Source organism: Lissotriton helveticus, chromosome 2_1, assembly GCF_964261635.1.
Source record: "Lissotriton helveticus chromosome 2_1, aLisHel1.1, whole genome shotgun sequence".
Taxonomy (NCBI): Eukaryota; Metazoa; Chordata; class Amphibia; order Caudata; family Salamandridae; genus Lissotriton; species Lissotriton helveticus.
In genome coordinates, this window is record NC_136059.1 from 473,339,933 (window position 1) to 473,361,094 (window position 21,162).

Below are 21,162 nucleotides of genomic sequence, written 5' to 3' on the forward strand. Positions count from 1 at the left end.
AAGTGCTCTGGCAGCCACATTCTGCACGTGCTGCACAGCTGAGGCTCCACGTGCTACTGCATCAGTCTGAGATCTGTGCAGCACAACACCGTGGAGGTGCAATTTGAAAAGAATGTATCGAACTGTTCGAATACACAATCAGAATTATTAGTTCTGGCAATGCCTTAATCATCATGTTTGACTCATTATGCATAGGTCTTCCCAAATTGCACCCAGTACCTCTGAAAGGGGCCCTTCAAGCGAAAGTAAGGCTGGTCAAAGGAGTAAGACTGATTGATCCCATCTTCCCAGCTGTGATTACACTGACATGGCTCCACATCAAAGCATGGAGAATAAATATATTTGCCTGTAAAACCCACAGAGCGCATCAGTCTGCAACCCCAAAATATCTGGCACAAAAACTGATCATCTCTTGGGGCAAGCGGCAACTCCGTGGTGCTTACACCCTTCTACTTTAAATACTACAATGCACTAAGGCTGCATTAGGAGTGGGCCAATAACTTCTGATATGCACAGTAAATCCTGGCAAGGCAACTACTGGAATTATGTGTTTTGTGATCAATATTGCCATGTCACACCTGGCCATATTTAGACGGGGTGATGATGCCCAGAGTTTAAGGGGGGGAACATGTGGAATTTGGTGCAGGAAGCACCAAAGTCCATGATATTCCCGCAAAACATATGAAAATAGATCAATACAGAACACCTTGGTGGAGGTTTTAACCAGATGCAATAATTATCACATCAAAAATGGCCTACTCGTAATTGGGCCCAAGCACTCATTCCTGGGGAGCTCCCAAATTGTGGAGCTCTCTTCCTCCAAAACCAGGACAAACACGTGCTACTTTTACTTCCAAAGAGAGCTGAAACAGAGACTGCTCCCGCTACACCCTTCTCCCTCAAGGTTCCAGACCTAGGCAGGTCTTGTACTCAGCCAAGAACTTAGCTCAACTACTGTCATTCTATGTATATAACTGGTATTACATTTACAATTGCTCTTTCCCCCTTCCCTTCTTAGTATGTGTATCTACAAGCATTCACTTTTTTTAAACAAATGGTTTTTTATAACAAGTGGTTTTGAGTTTCTCTTGTAACCTGTAATCCTGATAGTATGTAATGTGTAAAGCTTTGTCACCTCCTGGGTCTGGTCTCTGCTATACTAAAGGAATCAAATACATTTGCGATATTTTATTCCATTTCTTATGGTGTTTTGGCTTTACTAAACTTCTCTTATGAATTACAAAAGAGAAGATTGAAAATGAACTCTGCACAGATCAATTAATCAATCCATCATTCAAGGTTGCTTTAGAACTTAGTCTCAATGAAAATTAAGCACTCGAGACTTGGGATAACTAATGACCTCCTACTCAGAGGAGCAGATTAGTTTTTAAGGGCTCAAGAAAGGAAATTGACTGGTTATCTACCCGGAAGTGGTCTAGAAGAAGATGGGGCAGGAAACTCCAATGTTTTTCCTTTAAGAGTACAGAGGCTTCACAAGAGGGAGCTTTTACAAAGCGGTAGACACGTCGATTTCATATTGTTAAAAATGATTGTCATACATAGAACAGACACTGGTGAAGGCACACCGTCAGCCTGCTGGTGGAAGGACCTGGGGCTGAAAACAACACATTTAAGGCAGGTGCTTTTGAACAGAGAAAGTAGGGAAAAATCACATGATGGGCTAGACATGTTTCAAGGTGAATCTGGCAAGTAGGGTCCCGCTCATAGTAGAGTATAGAGACCAGCACCCTGCTTACGGGAGGTAGAGTATACTTTCCTTCCTAATAGAAAACAACGGTGAAAACATGTCTGATATGATGAGCCAGCCACTGGCGCCATCAATGCCAAATACGAAAGAGGTCTCCACTTGATACCGCCTCGTGCCTCTTTCCTCCACCCCTTGCACTGCTGGTCTCTTCATCCTAATCTTGTAGTTCCTTTTCATTCCTGCTTTCTCCCTCTTTTACTATGTTCCTATCTTTTCCTTCCACTCGTTTATGCCTTTCTCTTGCTGTGGGTCGAAGTTTGAGGAAGACAAGGTCTTAAAAAATTAGTGTCAGGGTCCCACCCTGACTTACACCGGCACAGGTTAAGCACAATCATTATCTTTCTTCTCTGCCCTCTCTTCTTTCACTTCCCCAATTCGAATTCACTCCTCATCTGTTCTCAAGAGTGAAATTAACCCAACTCCTCATCATCGACTCTGTCCTCACTTCCTGTTCTTTCAAGTGAAATCTACCCAACACATCAACTCCTTTGCTTCAAAAACCTATTCACTCAACGGGGCATCTTATTAATTATTTAATGTCTCCTTCTCCAACTCTGATTTACAAAATGACTCCTAAACTCATTTATGTACATAGTTAACATGCATTGTTCGTCAATATAAAGTTAGTGGTCTTATAGGGCACCTTATTATGCAAGCTGGTCTTGCACAGATTGTGCGAGGTCACTTAATAATCCAAAAATACATCGTAGGAATTACAAACTTAAACGGAACAGTGTGTTTTTAATCAATTTGTAAATACTGGGTTTTCAAGGTACCAAGTGAGACCGCCAATAGATGCAACTGTAATTCAAGCAGTGGCGGTTTTCTTATTAGGGCGGCAGGGCTCCGCCCCGCTTAGATTTCTGCTTCAATTGGTGTTTCCCTTTTATTTCGAAGAATTCCGAATCCATTACACCTGCGTCCCTCGCTCTGCGTAATGATCAGGCAAAACCAGGCACATGTGGTGTTAGAGCGCATGTGCCGGGCGTCGCAGGATTTTAAGAGCTGGCCTTATTTCAGCCCCGTCCCCCAGGTGGCTTCCAACAATAGAAGTCGCTGCCCTCTGATGACGTAATGCAGCCTCGCTGATTGCAAGCAGCCTGGGCGCTTTAAGCAGAAGCCCTGGGTTTCCAAGTCTGCTTGTCAATCAGCGAGGGTGCACTACGTACGTCACTGCACCCTACCCATTTTCTACCACGTCAGCATGGGGTGGGAGCAAGACTCCATGGCCCCACCCCCTGGGAAGAGCTGGGAAAGGCCTGTGGTGCTCACGACACGAGGCTGTCTGAGGCGACCTGATCTGCAGCACTCGTGCTCATCTTAAAAGCAAGCAGCAAAGTTGCTCGCACCAGAGAGGCTGGCAGTTAGTATCCCAGGCAAGTGCGGGTGGGGACCTAAGAACAGAAGGAAAAAGCGGGTCTTGAAATGTGTCCTTACCAGGCCCATATTTATAATATCCAAAGGGGACCAACCAATTATATCACGCCAGGTTTTGTTGCTCGGCAGGCAGTGTGTGAATCATCAGTTCTTTGACTGAAAGTTATTTCTTGAAGTCTGTTAATTGGAAAACGTCACATTGTGCTCATTTGGGTAATAACAGGTCACGGGCTACTCGTCATGGGGAATATGGAAATGTAACGTAAAAGTAAAACTGACAGTATTCAGTAAATAATTGTGCATCATTCATTAAAAGGCCTAAGCATCTGATGGTTTATTAAACTTTTGCAGTGAGTACCTTGCTCCTAGATGAGCAAAGACAGAAGTCCGTCATAAATCAGCAGCTTGTGATGATGGGGCAGGTTTTCAGGAACTTGATTAGTCTTGTGGATGGTTTGTGAGGATTATTTCCTTATCCTGGGGGGTCTAGATTGAGGGGTGTAGTTAGAAGATAGAAACATTTCATTGTTTAGTGGTGGTGACCTTCATTTCCTGCGATTTCACTTTAGATGATGTTTTTTTCTGTAAAGATAAGACACATCTAGCACGTAAAAAAAGGACTTAATACACCTTTCTGAATTCAACACACTTGGTAACTGCATCACTGTGAAAAATGTATTTAGTGTCATTCAACTGCAGCAAATGTATGAGTATACGTTTAAGTTCGGGGAAGAATTGCCTTTATCTTAAGTGAATCCCACCAATTCATTAACGTGTAGTGGTTTCGCTGCAGTCTTCAACAGTTCATTAATTTACAGACTGTTGAAGACTGCAGCAAAACCACTACAGATGATGCCATCAAGCTGTCTTTTCAGTTTTCCACTGTGCTCTTCATAGATCACTGAGCTGAATGTCTGAGCTCTAGATTTTAGTATTACAAATAAATCTGCAAGTCCTTTTTCTATGAATAGACCTTTGGTTGCTATCATTTTAAATGATTCACTGTTCACTGGTTCCTTCTCTTTGCTAAACATCATCTTGACTTGGGGTTCACTGTTTCTCGCAACTTAACTACAATGTACATTTCAAAGAATCAAAACTAAAGGTTTAATCTTCCTAGTGTGAGGTAAACGCAAGCCTAATGCCAGCAGGGCTGTACAGAAGGGCCTTGCTACTCACTTTTAGGCATGCTTTGTAGCTTGAGATCACATACTAGTTTGCACACTTTATGGTAAATATTGACAGACCTCATTCACTTACTTATTAATAGTACTTAATTTAAGCCAGTGGTTGTAGGTGGGGCCCGCCATTCAGTAGCACCAGTCGCTAGGTTCTGAGCAAAACGTTGTGCCTGCCACTTATTTTTTTACAAATTAATCACTGCTAGTTAGCCAAAAGTTTAGCACAAGACATTCATAGAGTAGGTGTGTTGATATGAAAAATACTCATTCTGAGGTGCTGTGTCTTTGACCATTTTGTGTTCACACCCTGAACATAGTCTCTTTGCCAGAAACCATTTTTTAAAGGTAGTTAATAAGATCTTTTTTAACTGAAGCAAACCCTTGGATGATATTCTAATAGTATATCTGCTAAGCTTTTATGACACAAAAATTACTCTTTGTCACAGTGAACAATGGAGGTTGGTAGATGATGTTGCTTCTGTTTGTGCAGGGCTGATGCTGTAGACCATATGAACCCCAAAGAGGAGGAATTTGGATCATATGCTCTATCCATGAGATACATTTCTTCCTTTAACGTTTGATTTCACTCTTTGCTGATCTTATCCACCAATATCTGGTTTGGTGTGTGCTGCCTTGGGATGGCATGAAAAGTGACAGATGTCTGCAATGACTTGTTAAGTCTTCTTCTGTGGTACTGGGTAGTGACTTGCTACAACCAAAAAAGCACTGCAACACCCCATCAGGGGTAACAAGCGCTCTATAAATGCAGACCTATTTCCCTCTTCTATCCCTTTGCTATCCTTCTCATTCCAAATAACTGACTAACCTATCCACCACTCAAATTACTTTCATATTGCACTATACTAATTCAACACTAATCCTTTATGGATTCCGGAGTAGCATGCTACTCGCTGAAAAAGGGCTTCAACGCTTCATCATGGGTAGTAAGCGCTATATAAATGCAATTACAATACAAAACATGCGCATAAAGGAATAATTTCCTTAGTTACGTTGCCGAACTTACAAGCTCCTCTGCTTTTGTCTATCAAGGGTTGATGGGCATTGTGTGGTCAGAATGTATAATTATAATAAGCATCTAGTTCCAGGTCTAGGACCTCTCCTCTCAAGTCTAGTGAAAACAGATGCCAAAATAACTAGGTTTATTGTGCTGACCCTATTGTGTCACGCTCTAGCAACCCATCTGTTTATCAGAAAAAAGCCTGTTCCGGTTTGTGAAAATGAGGGGGGGGACGGTGGATGGAGGTGTCCACTGGACCGATGTTGACATGTACAGTACCAGTTTCTCTGACTTACTTCCATCTCCTTGCTTAGCAGCTTGGCTTGGTAGTGTGGAGCAGAGTCAACTGGAATCCAGCCTAATCCAAAGTCTGGTGCCAATGGGATTGGTCATTCGTTAATGCTCGAGCCAGTAAATCCATCGCTATCCATCAGCTGCAGCTTTATTGAAGAGAGCAGATGAACATACCAGAGGGCAGGGTGGTGTTGTCTGTAGACTGGTATTTACTTCTTTCAGCCTTGTAAATTGGGTGGGAAGACAAATAATCCCTCCCTTGAAGTTGGCACTTCAATGGGCACACATGCTACCATACCCCTGAATTCCGTGCACCCGGACAGTGTAAATTATGAGCTTCATCATGGGTAGTAAGCGCTATATAAATGCAATTACAATACAAAACATGCGCATAAAGGAATAATTTCCTTAGTTACGTTGCCGAACTTACAAGCTCCTCTGCTTTTGTCTATCAAGGGTTGATGGGCATTGTGTGGTCAGAATGTATAATTATAATAAGCATCTAGTTCCAGGTCTAGGACCTCTCCTCTCAAGTCTAGTGAAAACAGATGCCAAAATAACTAGGTTTATTGTGCTGACCCTATTGTGTCACTCTCTAGCAACCCATCTGTTTATCAGAAAAAAGCCTGTTCCGGTTTGTGAAAATGAGGGGCCGACGGTGGATGGAGGTGTCCACTGGACCGATGTTGACATGCACAGTACCAGTTTCTCTGACTTACTTCCATCTCCTTGCTTAGCAGCTTGGCTTGGTAGTGGGGAGCAGAGTCAACTGGAATCCAGCCTAATCCCAAGTCTGGTGCCAATGGGATTGGTCATTCGTTAATGCTCGAGCCAGTAAATCCATCGCTATCCATCAGCTGCAGCTTTATTGAAGAGAGCAGATGAACATACCAGAGGGCAGGGTGGTGTTGTCTGTAGACTGGTATTTACTTCTTTCAGCCTTGTAAATTGGGTGGGAAGACAAATAATCCCTCCCTTGAAGTTAGCACTTCAATGGGCACACATGCTACCATACCCCTGAATTCCGTGCACCCGGACAGCGTAAATTATGAGCTTTGGAGGCTCCAACGGTCAGCAGGTACGCTGAAGAAAATGAAGCTTTTAAATTGCATGAACAAGTTTATTTTGAATGAGGTTAATTTTATGGTGGTGTTTTCTTGTACTGAATAAGATGTATTTCTTTGTGTGCTTTAGGTGGAAGACATATTGAGATTTTTTTATATGTTGTAATATTTGAGGCTGCTGATGACCGAGCCACAACCGTATTTGTATTCATTCTCAAAAGGCATATTTCTTAGTGTGCTTTAAGAGTGCATTAGTGCAATGGCATTTTCAATGCTTGATTTGAAAAATATTACATCCCACTCCGCTTCTCCTAACAGTTCCCATTCTAAAGTTAAACAGGCATAACATAATATGTACTCAAGCCTAAATTATTTATTATGTCACTATTGTTTCCAGGATCATCCACTTAGAAATGGGAAGCAGGTTACTAAACTTTCCTACATGCTTGTGCACTATAGCTGTTTTAAGATTGTCTCTGGCAAATTATATCGTGTAAAGCAGGATCATTTGTGAAGTCTTTCTCATGCATTAACATTACTGCTTTGATCTATTCAAAGTAAGGTGTCACTCAAAGTGTTGCACCAAAAAGTTGACATGTTACACGTAAACATACCAGAAATGTCACACATAAGCAAATTGAAAACTTGGCAGCTATGGAAGCAATAGGATCTCTGGGAAATATCTGTGCCCAGAAGTACGATTTTAACACAGTGTGCAGTGCACTGCAAAGTGTTGTTTTATATCACCTGAATATGGAATAAACTAACATCCAGTGAAGATCTGCTTTGCGTACTAATCTTAGAGAGAGAGAGAGAGAGAAACAAAACATGCTGAGAAACGCAAGCTCTTCAGTAGTGTCGCTTAGTTCCCCGCCTGCTGCTGCAAGTCTCATGCAAATGCTGCACTCTCTCCTTCCAGATTCCAGATATTTCTGAGAGTGTCATGCAGATGGCGCTGGCAGGTTCCTGCTAGCAGCCTGCTGCAGATAGTGATGACGGTCTCTTCATCTTGTTTCCTGCTGAGATTCTCCGTCAGATGCTGCAGCTGCTAGCAGTCTAGCAGTCTCTTGTCTACGGTGGATGTGGCTGAGTGTCTCGTACTCTGCTGACAGTCCCAGCTTGCACTACTGTGAGTCCAATTCAGATTCTGCTGCCAGCCTATTATGTCCAGCCGATGTGACTCAGTTGCTTGTACCCAGCTGGGAGCCTTGGCAGACACTTCTATATGTCTCGGGAAGACTCTGCCGACAGCCTCTTGCCTTTTGGTGGGCCTGAGACACTTGCTGTGTACTGAGACCGAAACGCCTATGCAGTGTGTCCCTCGCATGGACCTGTCAATGAACCTTGCCGTCTGCACACACACCCTGGTGCGATCCCCTCCTCTGCCAGGGCTGGGCATATATCTCCTAGCACAGTTCTTCACAATGCAGGGCCTGACATGGAACTGACACTGCCCCAGCACTGCTGACCATTGAAAGGCACCTGACTGACGTGACTGACACCACCTCAGTCCAGCTGCTCATTAAGGCACAAGACAAACATGTGACTGACACTGTCGCACCCTTCTAACCTTTCATGGGATCAACCTGACAAGTGACGAACAGTGAGCCAGCCCTGCTGACCTTTCAGAGGCACCAGCCTGATAGGCTACTAAGCGACTGACACCAACCCAGTCCAGCTGGTCTGTTGGAGGCATCAGTCATGTGACTGACACACACTGTCACCCCCTGCCCAGCCTTTCAGGGTCAATCAACCTGACAAGTGACTGCCACTGTCACAGCCATGCTGGCTATTCAGAGACCCAGACCTGACATGTGATTGACTTTTCTCCAGCCCTACTATCCTTCAGATGTTGTAGATTAGCATTGCCTCTGTGCCACAGCCCTGCCTTCCTCAATGTACAGGTACCAACAAGAACATGGGTCCTTTGGAATGGACGTCCAGAGCACCCCAGCTTGCCACAGTTTCTGCTGTTAAAGTAATGCCACCCAGAGGCTTTTTATTGATGTCATAGCTACACTTTCACAATTGCTTTATTAACCTTCTTGCTTTCTCATATTTGCTTGAAAATGCACCTTTTTCTCACTCTTTTTTCAAAAATTTCTTGGGGGGAGAACCCCCCCAAACCCCCCTTATAGAAGTTGTGCTCGCTCGCTACGCTCGCTCGCCGTACATTCCGTTGGCCCACACTGTTACGCCCCACCAATTCCAGATGTCACCAGCCGCCACTGAATTCAAGGATGCTGCGGGCAAGTACCAGTGTTGAGTACAAATGGACCAGCGTTTGGCACATCTTGTTCGGGCAAACAGCACTATCATAGTGTTACTTTTCAGAATTAACTGCCCCTCATCTCTGTTTCATATTATGGTCTTGTTGTCTGTGGCAACTGGCGTGAGAGGATTCGGCCACTACCGTATTATAAGAGAGCAAGTCCTTGAAATGAGCGACTGAAAAACAGTGTTTTCCAAGCTGCAAAGCCTTTCAAACGAATGAATAAATCTTTGAATTTCATTAAATGGATTTAAAACAGAAATAATGTTCTGCTGTACAGCAAGTAGGTTAGCTACATGCTGCACCACAGAACATTACCAGTCAGAAGCCTACACATAGCTTGCATGGGTGTTCACTACGTGACTAATAAATAAACGTTTATGTAAGTATGAAGCAGAAATTGAACGTGTTTGCTTGATATCACAGTTTGATGTTTTGTATCACCATTTATGCTACTATCTGATCTAATGATATTCGATGTACTGATATCAGAAGGATGAACGGTAAAATGGGCCCTTTCGGGGTTCAGACAAAGATGGCAAAGCTTAATTCACTAAACGTCCGTGCAGAGCCTTACTACATCTTCCACTCTCTTTCTCTCACTCTTTCAGATAGTTTTTGATTTATTTTATGCATGGAATCCTTTCCTCACTTTTGAACTCTGAGCACACACAGGTGTGATTTCATGTGCACACTGCTGATCTCAGGCATTAGCACACAGAATGTTTAATGCAACAGATTCCGTGCATATATTGATCAGCCCCACAGACTGGAGGCATTTTTACAACATTCCATTCACTAAAATACTTATTCTACGCCTTCACACCACATGAAAACTAAACAATCTAAGGTCTAAGATAAAGAGAGGCAACATGGTTTCTGAGTCCCCCAGAATGACGGTCATGAATGCCCTTTTACGCAAAGCTTTGGAACAGGGAGACCTGTCACCTCTATGCCTTTGACATGACTGACCATGTAGCCATGGCCTATGCTTAGTGTGACAGGGCGATGCTTTGGGACACGGAGACCTGCCACCTCCATGCCTTTGACATGACTGTCCGTGTAGCCGGGTCCTATGATTTGTGTGGTAAGGTGATACTTTGTGACATGTTCACCTGTCACCGCTATGCCTTTGACGTGACTATCCGTGTAGCCGACCTATCACCTCTATGCCTTCAACATGGCTGTCCGTGTAGCCGACCTGTCACCTCTATGTCTTCGACATGACTGTCCGTGTAGCCGGGCCCTATGCTTGTTGTGGTAGGGTGATGCTTTGGGACACAGAGACCTGTCACCTCTATGCCTTTGATATGACTGTCCGTGTAGCCGGGCCCTATGCTTGTTGTGGTAGGGTGATGCTTTGGGACACGGAGCCCTGTCACCTCTATGCCTTTAACATGACTGCCAATGTAGCTGACCTGTCACCTCTATGCCTTTGACATGACTGTCCTTGTAGCGGGGTCCTATGCTGGGTGTACCATGGTGGTGCTTTGGGACATGGAGACCTGTCACCTCTATGCCTTTGACATGCCTGCCAGTGTAGCAGGGTCCAATGCTTGGTGTGACAGGGCGATACTTTGGGACACGGAGACCTGTCACCTCTATGTCTTTGACATGACTGTCCGTGTAGCCGGGTCCTATGCTTGGTGTGGTAAGGTGACACTTTGCGACTTGTAGACCTGTCACTGCTATGCCTTCAACATGACTGTCCGTGTAGCCGGGTCCTTTGCTTGGTGTGGTAGGGTGATGCTTTCGGACACGGAGACCAGTCACCTCTATGCATTTGACATGACTGACGGTGTAGCCAACCTGTCACCTCTATGCCTTTGACATGACTGTCCGTGTAGCCGGGTCATATGCTTGGTGCGGTAGGGTGATGCTTTGGGACACGGAGACCTGTCACCTCTATGCCTTTGACATGACTGTCCGTGTGGCCGACCTGTCACCACTATGCCTTTGACATGACTGTGTAGCCGACCTGTCACCTCTATGTCTTTGACATGACTGTCTGTGTAGCCGGGTCCTATGCTTGGTGTGGCAAGGTGATACTTTGCGACATGTTGACCTGTCACCGTTATGCCTTTGACGTGACAGACCGTGTAGCCGACCTCTCACCTCTAAGCCTTCAACATGACTGTCCGTGTAGCCGACCTGTCACCTCTATGCCTTTGACATGACTGTCCATGTAACCGGGCCCTATGCTTGGTGTGGTAGGGTGATGCTTTGGGATACGGAGACCTGTCACCTCTATGCCTTTAACATGACTGTCCATGTAGCTGACCTGTCACTCTATGACTTTGACATGACTGTCCATGTAGCGGGGTCCTATGCTGGGTGTACCATGGTGGTGCTTTGGGACACGGAGACTAGTCACCTCTATGCCTTTGACATGCCTGCCCGTGTAACAGGGTCCTATGCTGGGTGTGACAGGGCGATGCTTTGGGACACGGAGACCTGTCACCTCTATTTCTTTGACATGACTGTCCGTGTAGCCGGGTCCTATGCTTGGTGTGGTAAGGTGATACTTTGCAACATGTTGACCTGTCACCGCTATGCCTTTAACATGACTGTCCGTGTAGCCGCCCTATCACCTCTTTGCCTTTGACATGACTGTCCGTGTAGCCGACCTGTCACCTCTATGCCTTTGATATGACTGTCCGTGTAGCCGGGCCCTATGCTTGGTGTGGTAGGGTGATGCTTTGGGACACGGAGACCTGTCACCTCTATGCCTTTAACATGACTGCCAATGTAGCTGACCTGTCACCTCTATGCCTTTGACATGACTGTCTGTGTAGCAGACCTGTCACCTCTATGCCTTTGACATGACTGTCTGTGTAGCCGAACTGTCACCTCTATGCCTTTGACATGACTTTCCGTGTAGCCGACCTGTCACCTCTATGCCTTTGACATGACTGTCCGTGTAGCGGGGTCTTATGCTGGGTGTGACAGGGCAATGCTTTTGGACACGGAGACCTGTAACCTCTATGTCTTTGACATGACTGTCCATGTAGCCGTGTCCCATGCTTGGTGTGGTAAGGTGATACTTTGCAACACGTAGACCTGTCACCGCTATGCCTTTAACATGACTGTCCGTGTAGCCGACCTGTCACCTCTATGCTTTCGACATGACTGTCCGTGTAGCCGGGTCATATGCTTGGTGTGGTAGGGTGATGCTTTGGGACACGGAGACCTGTCACCTCTATGCCTTTGACATGACTGTCCGTGTAGCCGGGTCCTATGCTGGGTGAGGCATGATGGTGCTTTGGGACACGGAGACCAGTCACCTCTATGTCTTTGACATTACTGTCCATGTAGCCGTGTCCCATGCTTGGTGTGGTAAAGTGATACTTTGCAACACGTAGACCTGTCACCGCTATGCCTTTAACATGACTGTCCGTGTAGCCGACCTGTCACCTCTATGCTTTCGACATGACTGTCCGTGTAGCCGGGTCCTTTGCTTGGTGTGGTAGGGTGATGCTTTGGGACACGGAGACCTGTCACCTCTATGCCTTTGACTTGGCGGTCTGTGTAGCTTGGTCCTATGCTTAGTGCGACAGGGACAACTCAATGCGGTATAGACGTACAGAATGAGACCAACATACAGTAAAAGGCACTGAAATCCAGCACTGAAATGCAGTGGCGATGATCACGCTCTAATGACATCATTCAGCAATAAAGTGAAATGAATCAATACCCAAATGACATACAGTGTCAACGAAGTTACAATTCTAAAGAGCTCCGCTTTAGTTATACATCATGTTAGTCCTACCGACAGGGACCAGTAACAGATTCTGAGCTCTGAATGTAGACCTTACTACGGTCATTCTTATTAGACAATCATAGCGAAAATCTACGCCAATGGCCCACCTTTTGGTCAACATTTGAGATCCATGTTCGCTGCTCTCAGGCCTTAGAATGGATGGTGCTTGTAAACAAGGCCCGTGTGCCACCCCCGGTGCGGGGCTCAAAGACCCATAAAAGCATGCCTTGCCAAGCACAGGCTCCATGCACAATGTCGCAGAGGCCTGGCCCGCGCGCCTGTGCATGGAAGAGGGCCCCCACGTCACTGCGCCCTCCAGTCCTACGTCACACCCGGCCTGGTGCCCGGCTCGCCTCACAACAAGCTGCAAGACAGAGGCAGCCATTGCCTCGCGCTCGGAAGAGGGGCTCGTGGCGCCAGAGCGTCATTCATCGTGACCAGACTACCAATCACCTCCCAGCTAGTCAGCGCCCCAAACATCGCAAAATGAACCACCAGCGTAGCACGCAGCAGATGGATCCTTCGAAAGGACAAACATTGGCAACACAAACACTGCGCTCCACATGGCAAGGGCAATCGACGTCATGGTTCGAGCATTTCCATCCATTTCCGTATGGGCTGGACGGTGCCAGCAGGATACCAAAATCTATAGGTAGACATTGAGAAACATGTGCCCTTCATCTACAATCCTTCAAAGACACAGCCTGTGGCGGCCTCCTGCCTCACAAGGCACGCAGAGGAATCACAACTACACACCAGCACAGCTAATGAGCACAAATGGACCATTCCAAAAGGATGCAAACTTTGTAAAACAATGCCAGAGGTAACACATGATTACGTTTGGAAAGGATGGTGTCGAAAGTGCTGTGTAGTGATACACACGAGAATTGTGACCCATGCATCTATAGTGACAATGCTATTCACATGAGCTCATAATGCAAGCACGGCATGGACTGCGCCACAGAGCATGTATTCGAAGGACCTGTTGCATGGCCGAGCCCACAGTGTGAGACTGGAGCATTAACTGTGTGACCAAGCATGGAGTGGGCGCCAGCAGCTTATACCATGTGATCAAACATGGAATGTGTGTTCCCTGTGCCATATGTGTCCGCATCAAAGTGTACACAGTGTTAGCTGAGCATGCACTACAGTTATAATGCTATAATATAAAGATTGGCATGACATCTTAAGTAGACACGTGTATAATGTGGGTAGATCCTAAACTCTTTATTTAGCATGCCCTGTGTGATTAGCATGTTCTGTCATTAACATTTAGTAGGCAGTATGTGGTCTTCGCAGGGCTTCTCTGATGAGCACTGCAGTGGATGCATCCATGTCTCTAGCATGCCCTGTGATATCTGAAAAGCAAATGATTTGCACATACATAAGATGAGCCATGCATGCATCTTGTAAACAGCATATAACGTACAGTCAGCATCGAGTATGTGTGATCAGTGCATGTACAATGGGAATACAGCCATCTGTGAGTAGCAGGTTCTCAGCCAAACGGAGGAAGCATAGGATCAAGTTCAATGTTTTCTTAGCATGTCATGTCATGCCATGATTAGGGTATTTTTCTATTGGGGTGAAGCTTATCACTGCTTCCCAATAGTGCATTACTTTGTGGGCTTCGGATGTTTAATAAAGAGCATGTTCTGTGTGGTTAGTGGGAATTGTGTGATAAGTACATGGTAAATCGTCAAAGCAGCTGTGTGATCAAATGACGCAGGTAGTCTGTACATGTATGGCATGCATCTGCATTATAATATCGAACCTGACTAGCAATAAATTCATCACTCCGGAGACTGCCATATTCTCTGTGATTAGCAAGTAAAGCATGATCAATATATGTATGTCACAAACATATGAAGTACCTTAATTACTGTAGTATGTTCAATCCTGGCATGCTCGGTGTGACTAGTGCATGCACTCTCAGCGGTATGTCCTGTGTGATTAACATTTTCTGTGTGATGAGCATGACATGCCCTGTGTAACCACAACACATACTGTGAATAGCACACCTTTTGTGGGAAGCATGCAGTGTGTGAGGGGCATGTGTGGCGTGATAAGTGCATGTTTTGTGGATGACTTGGCTCTTGTGATTTGTAGGCCTTTCTGATGACCATGTCCTGTGTTGTTAGCATCTCCTCTGCAATTAGTATGACGTGTGTAATCCAGATGTGTGCAGTTAGTAATATGAGCCATGTTACTGGCATTTTCATGTGATTTGTATGTAATGAGTCATCATAATATATTATGTGATCGACAGGGAACTTATAATCAGTACATATACAGTATGACAACACAATAACATGTGATCGTCATGTTTATGCCTATCATGACCTGCCAGTCTTGTATTTACATTGTTATGTAGTGTGAACGGTATGTCGTATGCGATATGTGTGGCCTGTGTGATTATCATGCCCTGTGTGACTAGCACAAAGTTCATAATCCTGCATGTACAGAGTGATCAGTGCATACATGAGTGGCATGTTCACTAAAATAAGTAGCATGATGCATGTGAGCAGGACATGTATGTAGCACATTGCATGTACTTTGTGCCCATTTACTACAATGATATAGGCCGAGTGAATACTGAATGTGTTTTCCTGTTTCTCAGCTCCAATGCCTGTGGCATGTACTGTGTGTGTAGCATGTTCTGAAACAGACATGAAGAGTGTGTTGAGCGTGATCAGCTTTAAGCATGTGATCCGTGCATCTACTGAGAACTGTAGTTTCTCTGATTTTGATACTGTGCATGTGGAGGTGTGCAGGGGTCCCCTGTGTGCACCCTGCTGCCTGTGGTCATCATGCTGGTGTGCAGGGGCCTGCAGTGCACGCGGGAAGGGGTCACAGACAGAGTCCTGGTCCTACCTTGTTGGAGGCCATCTCGCTGACGGAGTGCCTGGTCTGCAGGGTCTCCAGCTGGTCCAGGCACCAGTCCAGCTCCTCCAGCGTCTCGTTGGCCAGCTTCTGGTAGGCCTCCTCTGCGAAGAGAGAGGGGAAAGGGTACTCAGTCCTCAGGCGTTTGACGGGGCTAACAGCAAGCTGCAGAGGGTCCATCCTGCCGTACCCAGCCATCCTCGGAGGAGCAGTGCACACACATGAGGGATCCCTCATGCTGTTTACACGAGACACAGTGTGAGGAAAGCGCTGCCTCAGCGGCCCGGCTGCATGACAGGCACACAAACTTTCACCGGGGCCCCTGTCCCCCCGAGGGCCGCTCCTGCGCTCCCTGCACGCCCCCACTAGCGGCGGGGGTCTCGAGCAGGCAGCAGTCACTGGAAGCAGGCAGCAGTCACTGGGAGCAGGCGTGCGCCCGCTGGGCCGGGGGTGAGCACGCCTCCTGCCTGCCGCCGCTGCACCGCTGCTGCTCCCCGGCTCTGACCCCACGCCGGCCGCGGGAGCTCCCCCGCTGAAACTTGGGCTGTTTCATCCTCCTCGGCTGCCCTCACTCCCTTCCTTCAGTCCCAGCGCAGGCTCCACTGCGGCTGCATCATCCTACAACTGAGAGAGCCCGTCGCTCGCTTCCTCCCCACCACAAACCCCGAGCTCCAGCCTGTGCGCGAGGGCGCGCGGCAAAACCCGGCGCGGAGCCGGGGCAGCCGGAGCCTGGCCCTCTCTCCCTCCCTCCTGCGCCAGACGTGCGGCTGGAGGATGCACAGCCTGCCTCGCCGCTCCTCACGCGGCGCGCGCTGCAGAACTCTAGCCTAGCCTGCCCCGGCCCGGGCACGCGCTGGCAAATCTAAAACACTCAAATTATTTCACTAATCTTTAGCAAAATCATGAGACCCCCTCACAAACCCAACACCGCGTCATTGCAGATTAAGTGCAGTTTATATCCCTCCATAATGCACAACTGGTAAAACTGCAAACTTTTCCTACTTAGTAAAATGCAGCAAGCAGAATAGGGGGTGAAGCGGGGTCAATTAAAAGTGCATGCAACATCGCGAATTGTAACTCTCAGGATTGGGATTGTACCTCAAAGGAATAAACTGCATGGATGGATGTCGCAGACTGCAACTCATAATTACTGTCAAACATGTAAATAAAAGAAATAGCCCTTCCCTGAAACATCACAAGTGAACCCACAAGCAAAATAGTTTTCTGCACAAAAAAAACAAACAGACACATTAACAGGCAGACAGAAGGCAGTCCTAAATTTGCAAAGAAAAAGGTAATGCACGCCTCAAAGCAAATGTTCCAATAGTAGCAGAAATGACAGTCGACCAGTTACAAGTGGTTCTACTGGAGCCATGGATGGGATATGAGGTTTTCGGCACTTAAGAAACTGCTAATGAGCAAAGTCCAGTCGATGTCAGCTTGGAATTGTTTGTTGTTGTCTAGTAGCTCCAGTTAGCATTTTTGCCCAGGGCATACAATGCCTGATTCTCAACATATTTTGCCTAGGTACACAAAAGAAGCGTCAAAATACACACTCCTAATCCTGAATCACAGAAAGAGGACAGGTGTCTTGTTATGTTTCAAAGCCATTTGAACAAAAACAGTATTTCTGGAGAATACTTGCTATTTGAGGAAGTTTAGGGATGGTTTTGTGGGGGTTCTTCTGTGGACCACCCTGCAATTGTAAGTGAACATCAGCAAACTCTAATGATTCTGACTAAACACGGATCTGTTGCAGCACAAAAATAATTTCCCATGAAGAAAATGTTTAAGAAATGTCTTGCAAATTTTAGTCACATTTATCAACTCCTTGGAGTAAAGTAAGACATGTTTGAGTGTTGAGTGTCGAAGACTTCTTGGAGTGCTGTTAGGATTGAGAAGTAAAAAATCTCATCCAAATGTAGGAGCAATCTTACGGGACCAAATGTCAGACTTCTGGAGAGTATGCCTTGTGCATTGGATCCTAAAGCACACTGTCCCATAACCCGTGTCCTACTGCTGAATCCAGTAGAAAACATTTATAAATGGTCTGATGGAAATTCCAACAGGGCTGATCCAACACAAACCATACCCCACTTTTTAGGTCAACATTAAATGGCTTCTTGGAGAATGATTTCACAAGGACTTTGAACAGTGTTCCTGCTCATCAGCCTGCCGTCAGTGCCATTGTTAAGAGGACGACACAGTGAAATCAATTGTTTTTTTTGTTTTTAACCAATTAATTAGAATGAAGCGAAGAACAGCAGTTTCATAGCCACATGACAAGGCTTGTGAAATGAGCCAATTGTAATTTTTCTATATTATAAGAATCTATAGAGTGCATATGTGGAATCGATATTTCTGAAGATGGGTCCTAATACACTGTCAATGGAGGAACAGTGGTAGAAAGCAACTAACATTAGACATTGTTTTTTTATTAGAGTCTCAGAGGGGAGATGGTGCCAGCAGTCGGTAAGCTCCCTCTCTAGCAATTCTAGATTGCGTGCTGATCAGTAAATGCCCAGGAATACCTCTGCTTCTGGTCCTTACCCCCCTGCTTCGCAGAGTGTCGTGAGCTTGGCTCTAGACCAAACATTTGTCTAGTGAGCCTGATATGGGTGTAACAGATCGCTGTTTCAAGAGACCTGAGAAAAACCGACCTGCGGTGCTCTTACCCTTTTTTACAAACTCCTGTCCACGCCTCGATAAACCACCATAAATCATTGGTATCATTCACTCGTAGCAATATGGTCCCGTAGGAGCTGGATGAACTTTAATGCAACAAGCGCCACAACACAGTTGATAGATGGACAAAGTTGGCCTCAAAGCATAACTGGGGAGATGTGTCAGCATTAAGAATCGCAGTGTTACCAATATTACAAGTACAAAAGGAAAGGGAAGGGGATTCCGGAAGAACAAGTGAAGGTGTGGCAAAATTTTCTTAATATGGATAAAGTGTCTCACAAAGAGAAGGGGTAGTAGTCAAAAGAGGAGAGGTCCTAGAACAAATCCTTGGGAGATGACCATTGCCAGTGAAATGGGACAAAACCTCAACAAGTGCAAGAATTTAAATTATGCTTGACAAAAACAATGCAGAAGGACAAGGAGAGTGCAATATCATCCATGGCGAGTCTGATACGTAGCCAAAATATGGTATGATTTACCATCTCAAGCGCGCGAGAGGTTGAGAACGATAATGGTGAAGGACTGATGGTTTTAGTGGGCAGAGCTGAAAGAGCTACAGCAACGCATAAGGTCACTGTTGGTGAAGGGCATACTACTGACCTTCAATTGCGTGTGTTTTCTGGTTCTGGTCAGGCCTGGCTTTGGTAGTAAGTGGCGGCAGAACTGTTTTGTAGAAAACAAGATAGAATTCAGAAAGTAGGGATCAGTTGAGCAGGTGAGGTAGAGAGAGGCCTAAGTTTGAAAGGGAGGTGTATTTAATGCTAACTTAAGTATTAAACAAGTAACTATTCAATTTCTCCATTTGTTATAGAGACCAAAAAACTATGTTTTGTTCTTGCAGCCTTGAGACTGTTTGCTTTGCATGCTAGTTTTATTGCACAATCCCAGGCTCACCTGTTACTTCAGAAAGCAATCTGCAGGAAAGATGTGCCTCCCCAGACTTGGAAACTGTGGGGTGAGGGGATTGAGTTGCTTGGTTGTTCAAAACAGCTGTAGGTAACAACTGAGTAAGCCTAGGAGGACAGGGTGGATGTAAAAATGGTTGAGTCATCAAGATGGGACAGGAATTAAAGGGGGAACACTGCAAAAAGGGAGTCAGATGGTAAATGAAATGAAGGGAGCAGATTGAGAAGAAAGTGCTAATATTGTATTTAAATGGAGAAAAGGATAGCTAGGCCATATTAGGGTAGGGGGTTGCATGGGCAGGTTGAGTCCTGGAGATATGATACTCTCCTGGCAATGGGGTGGAAATGAGCGAGAAATGCTCGTCTCTAAACAGGAGGGGTTTGAACGCTGAAGGGCAAAGGGGAGAGAAGAAATGCCTGGCAAGCTGCATATTAACCCTGTACACAATTTCTTCGTCTGCTCTGATTCTCTTTCATTTGCCTTTCTTTTTCTCCCGCTCTTCCCCTTTTACTCCTGCCTATCTTTTGATTCTTTTTTTATCAGTGTTTAGGTTTGGTCTTTGAGCTAACTTTAGCTATCTTACCAGACTATTGGTTTCCAAAACATTCATACATAACATTTATACATAGAGAGGCTTTAGGTCAGCAGGCTTCATCTGTTGAACGGTCATTACCATTTTGTTTTACATTTTGCTTTCATGTTTTGCTTCCACCTACCACAGTATGCAGCATAGGGCAATGGGCTACCCCACTTACACTTCAGTTCCCTTCAATATGAGTGACTGCATAAAGCTTAAACACATTGTTCACATCCACGTACCATTATTGTAAATCATCTTTAAAAAAACAACTATTTAGTTTACTTGCACTTTGGGTGCACAGTTAGAGTCTAAGTAACATTGTGCCTCCTGCAATTTCTGTAATTGGTTGGGTGCTGATTTCTTCTTGTTGCCTTCATAAAAATAATGGTAAAATGCATAGCAGAACTGTAAGTCTTTTTTTAAAATATCACTAGGGCAATCACTACCACATGAGTGATTTTTTTAAATTTAAAATTGTTATTGCATTTATGACGTGGACACATTTAGGTCGTGATCTGTTTTCTTTCGTTTTACTTTTTTGTGGCTCATACTTCTAATGAAAATGGAAAGCAAAATTAACCATTGCATTACCACTACAAAGTAAGACCTACTGGCTTTGCAAATGCTTGTTTTAAATGTATATAACAGTCTACGTGGTGGTTGAATAACAAATAAAAGACATTTACACTTAGTCAAGAATTGCTAAGTCACTATTGCAGTTTGGACGCCATGATACTACCTCAAGCATACACCCTATCGGATGGGATTTATCCTATTTTCCACCCAATATTGCAACCTCTTTCAGCAAATTATGAATGTAGTATCTCTGTATCCAAGTAATGAAAATAAAATTCCGGCAATTTATCGTCTTACCTTTCGCAACAACATTGTCAAATTACCCAGACCCCTGAAACCCAGCCTCCAACCTGCTGCAGTTCTGTTTCAGGAAGATTATACTCCAACTATCTAACATTGGTTCTAAACCTATCACGACTCTTCCTATTGGAATCCATTCTTTTCAACATGCATGCCTCTGCACCAGGCCTTAAAGCAAAAACAATAAACTTGCGTTCTGGACAAACCATTATTTATTTGAAAAGTTTTGTATAGCGCTGGCTAGACCCGGAGGTATCAGAGTGCTTTAGATGAGGATCAGTGAGTTACATGTTACATAATTACATAGACATGTATAGACATAGGAGAAAAAAACATGAGATTACACAATAATGTGTGTTATTAGCGCTTACACATGTATTATGGAGGGTGAAAAGGTAGAGGGGGAATGATAAACGGGTAAGGAAAGCAGGTAGGAAAACACAACGGGGAGGCGAGGAAAACAATGTCCGATGTCCGGCTGGGTAGGTGCCGGCCGAG

At 45.2% G+C, this 21,162-nt stretch overlaps 1 protein-coding gene across 2 annotated transcripts in view; it reads right to left on the bottom strand.

The window, feature by feature from the left end:
• Positions 1-21,162, bottom strand: part of PDE4D (phosphodiesterase 4D) — a 1,494,598-nt gene that overhangs the window by 163,824 nt on the left and 1,309,612 nt on the right. For both annotated transcript variants that reach the window (XM_078675125.1, XM_078675126.1), the window contains exon 6: positions 15,609-15,721. In XM_078675125.1, coding sequence (XP_078531251.1) covers positions 15,609-15,721 — 113 coding nt within the window. The remainder of the gene's footprint in view (positions 1-15,608; positions 15,722-21,162) is intronic.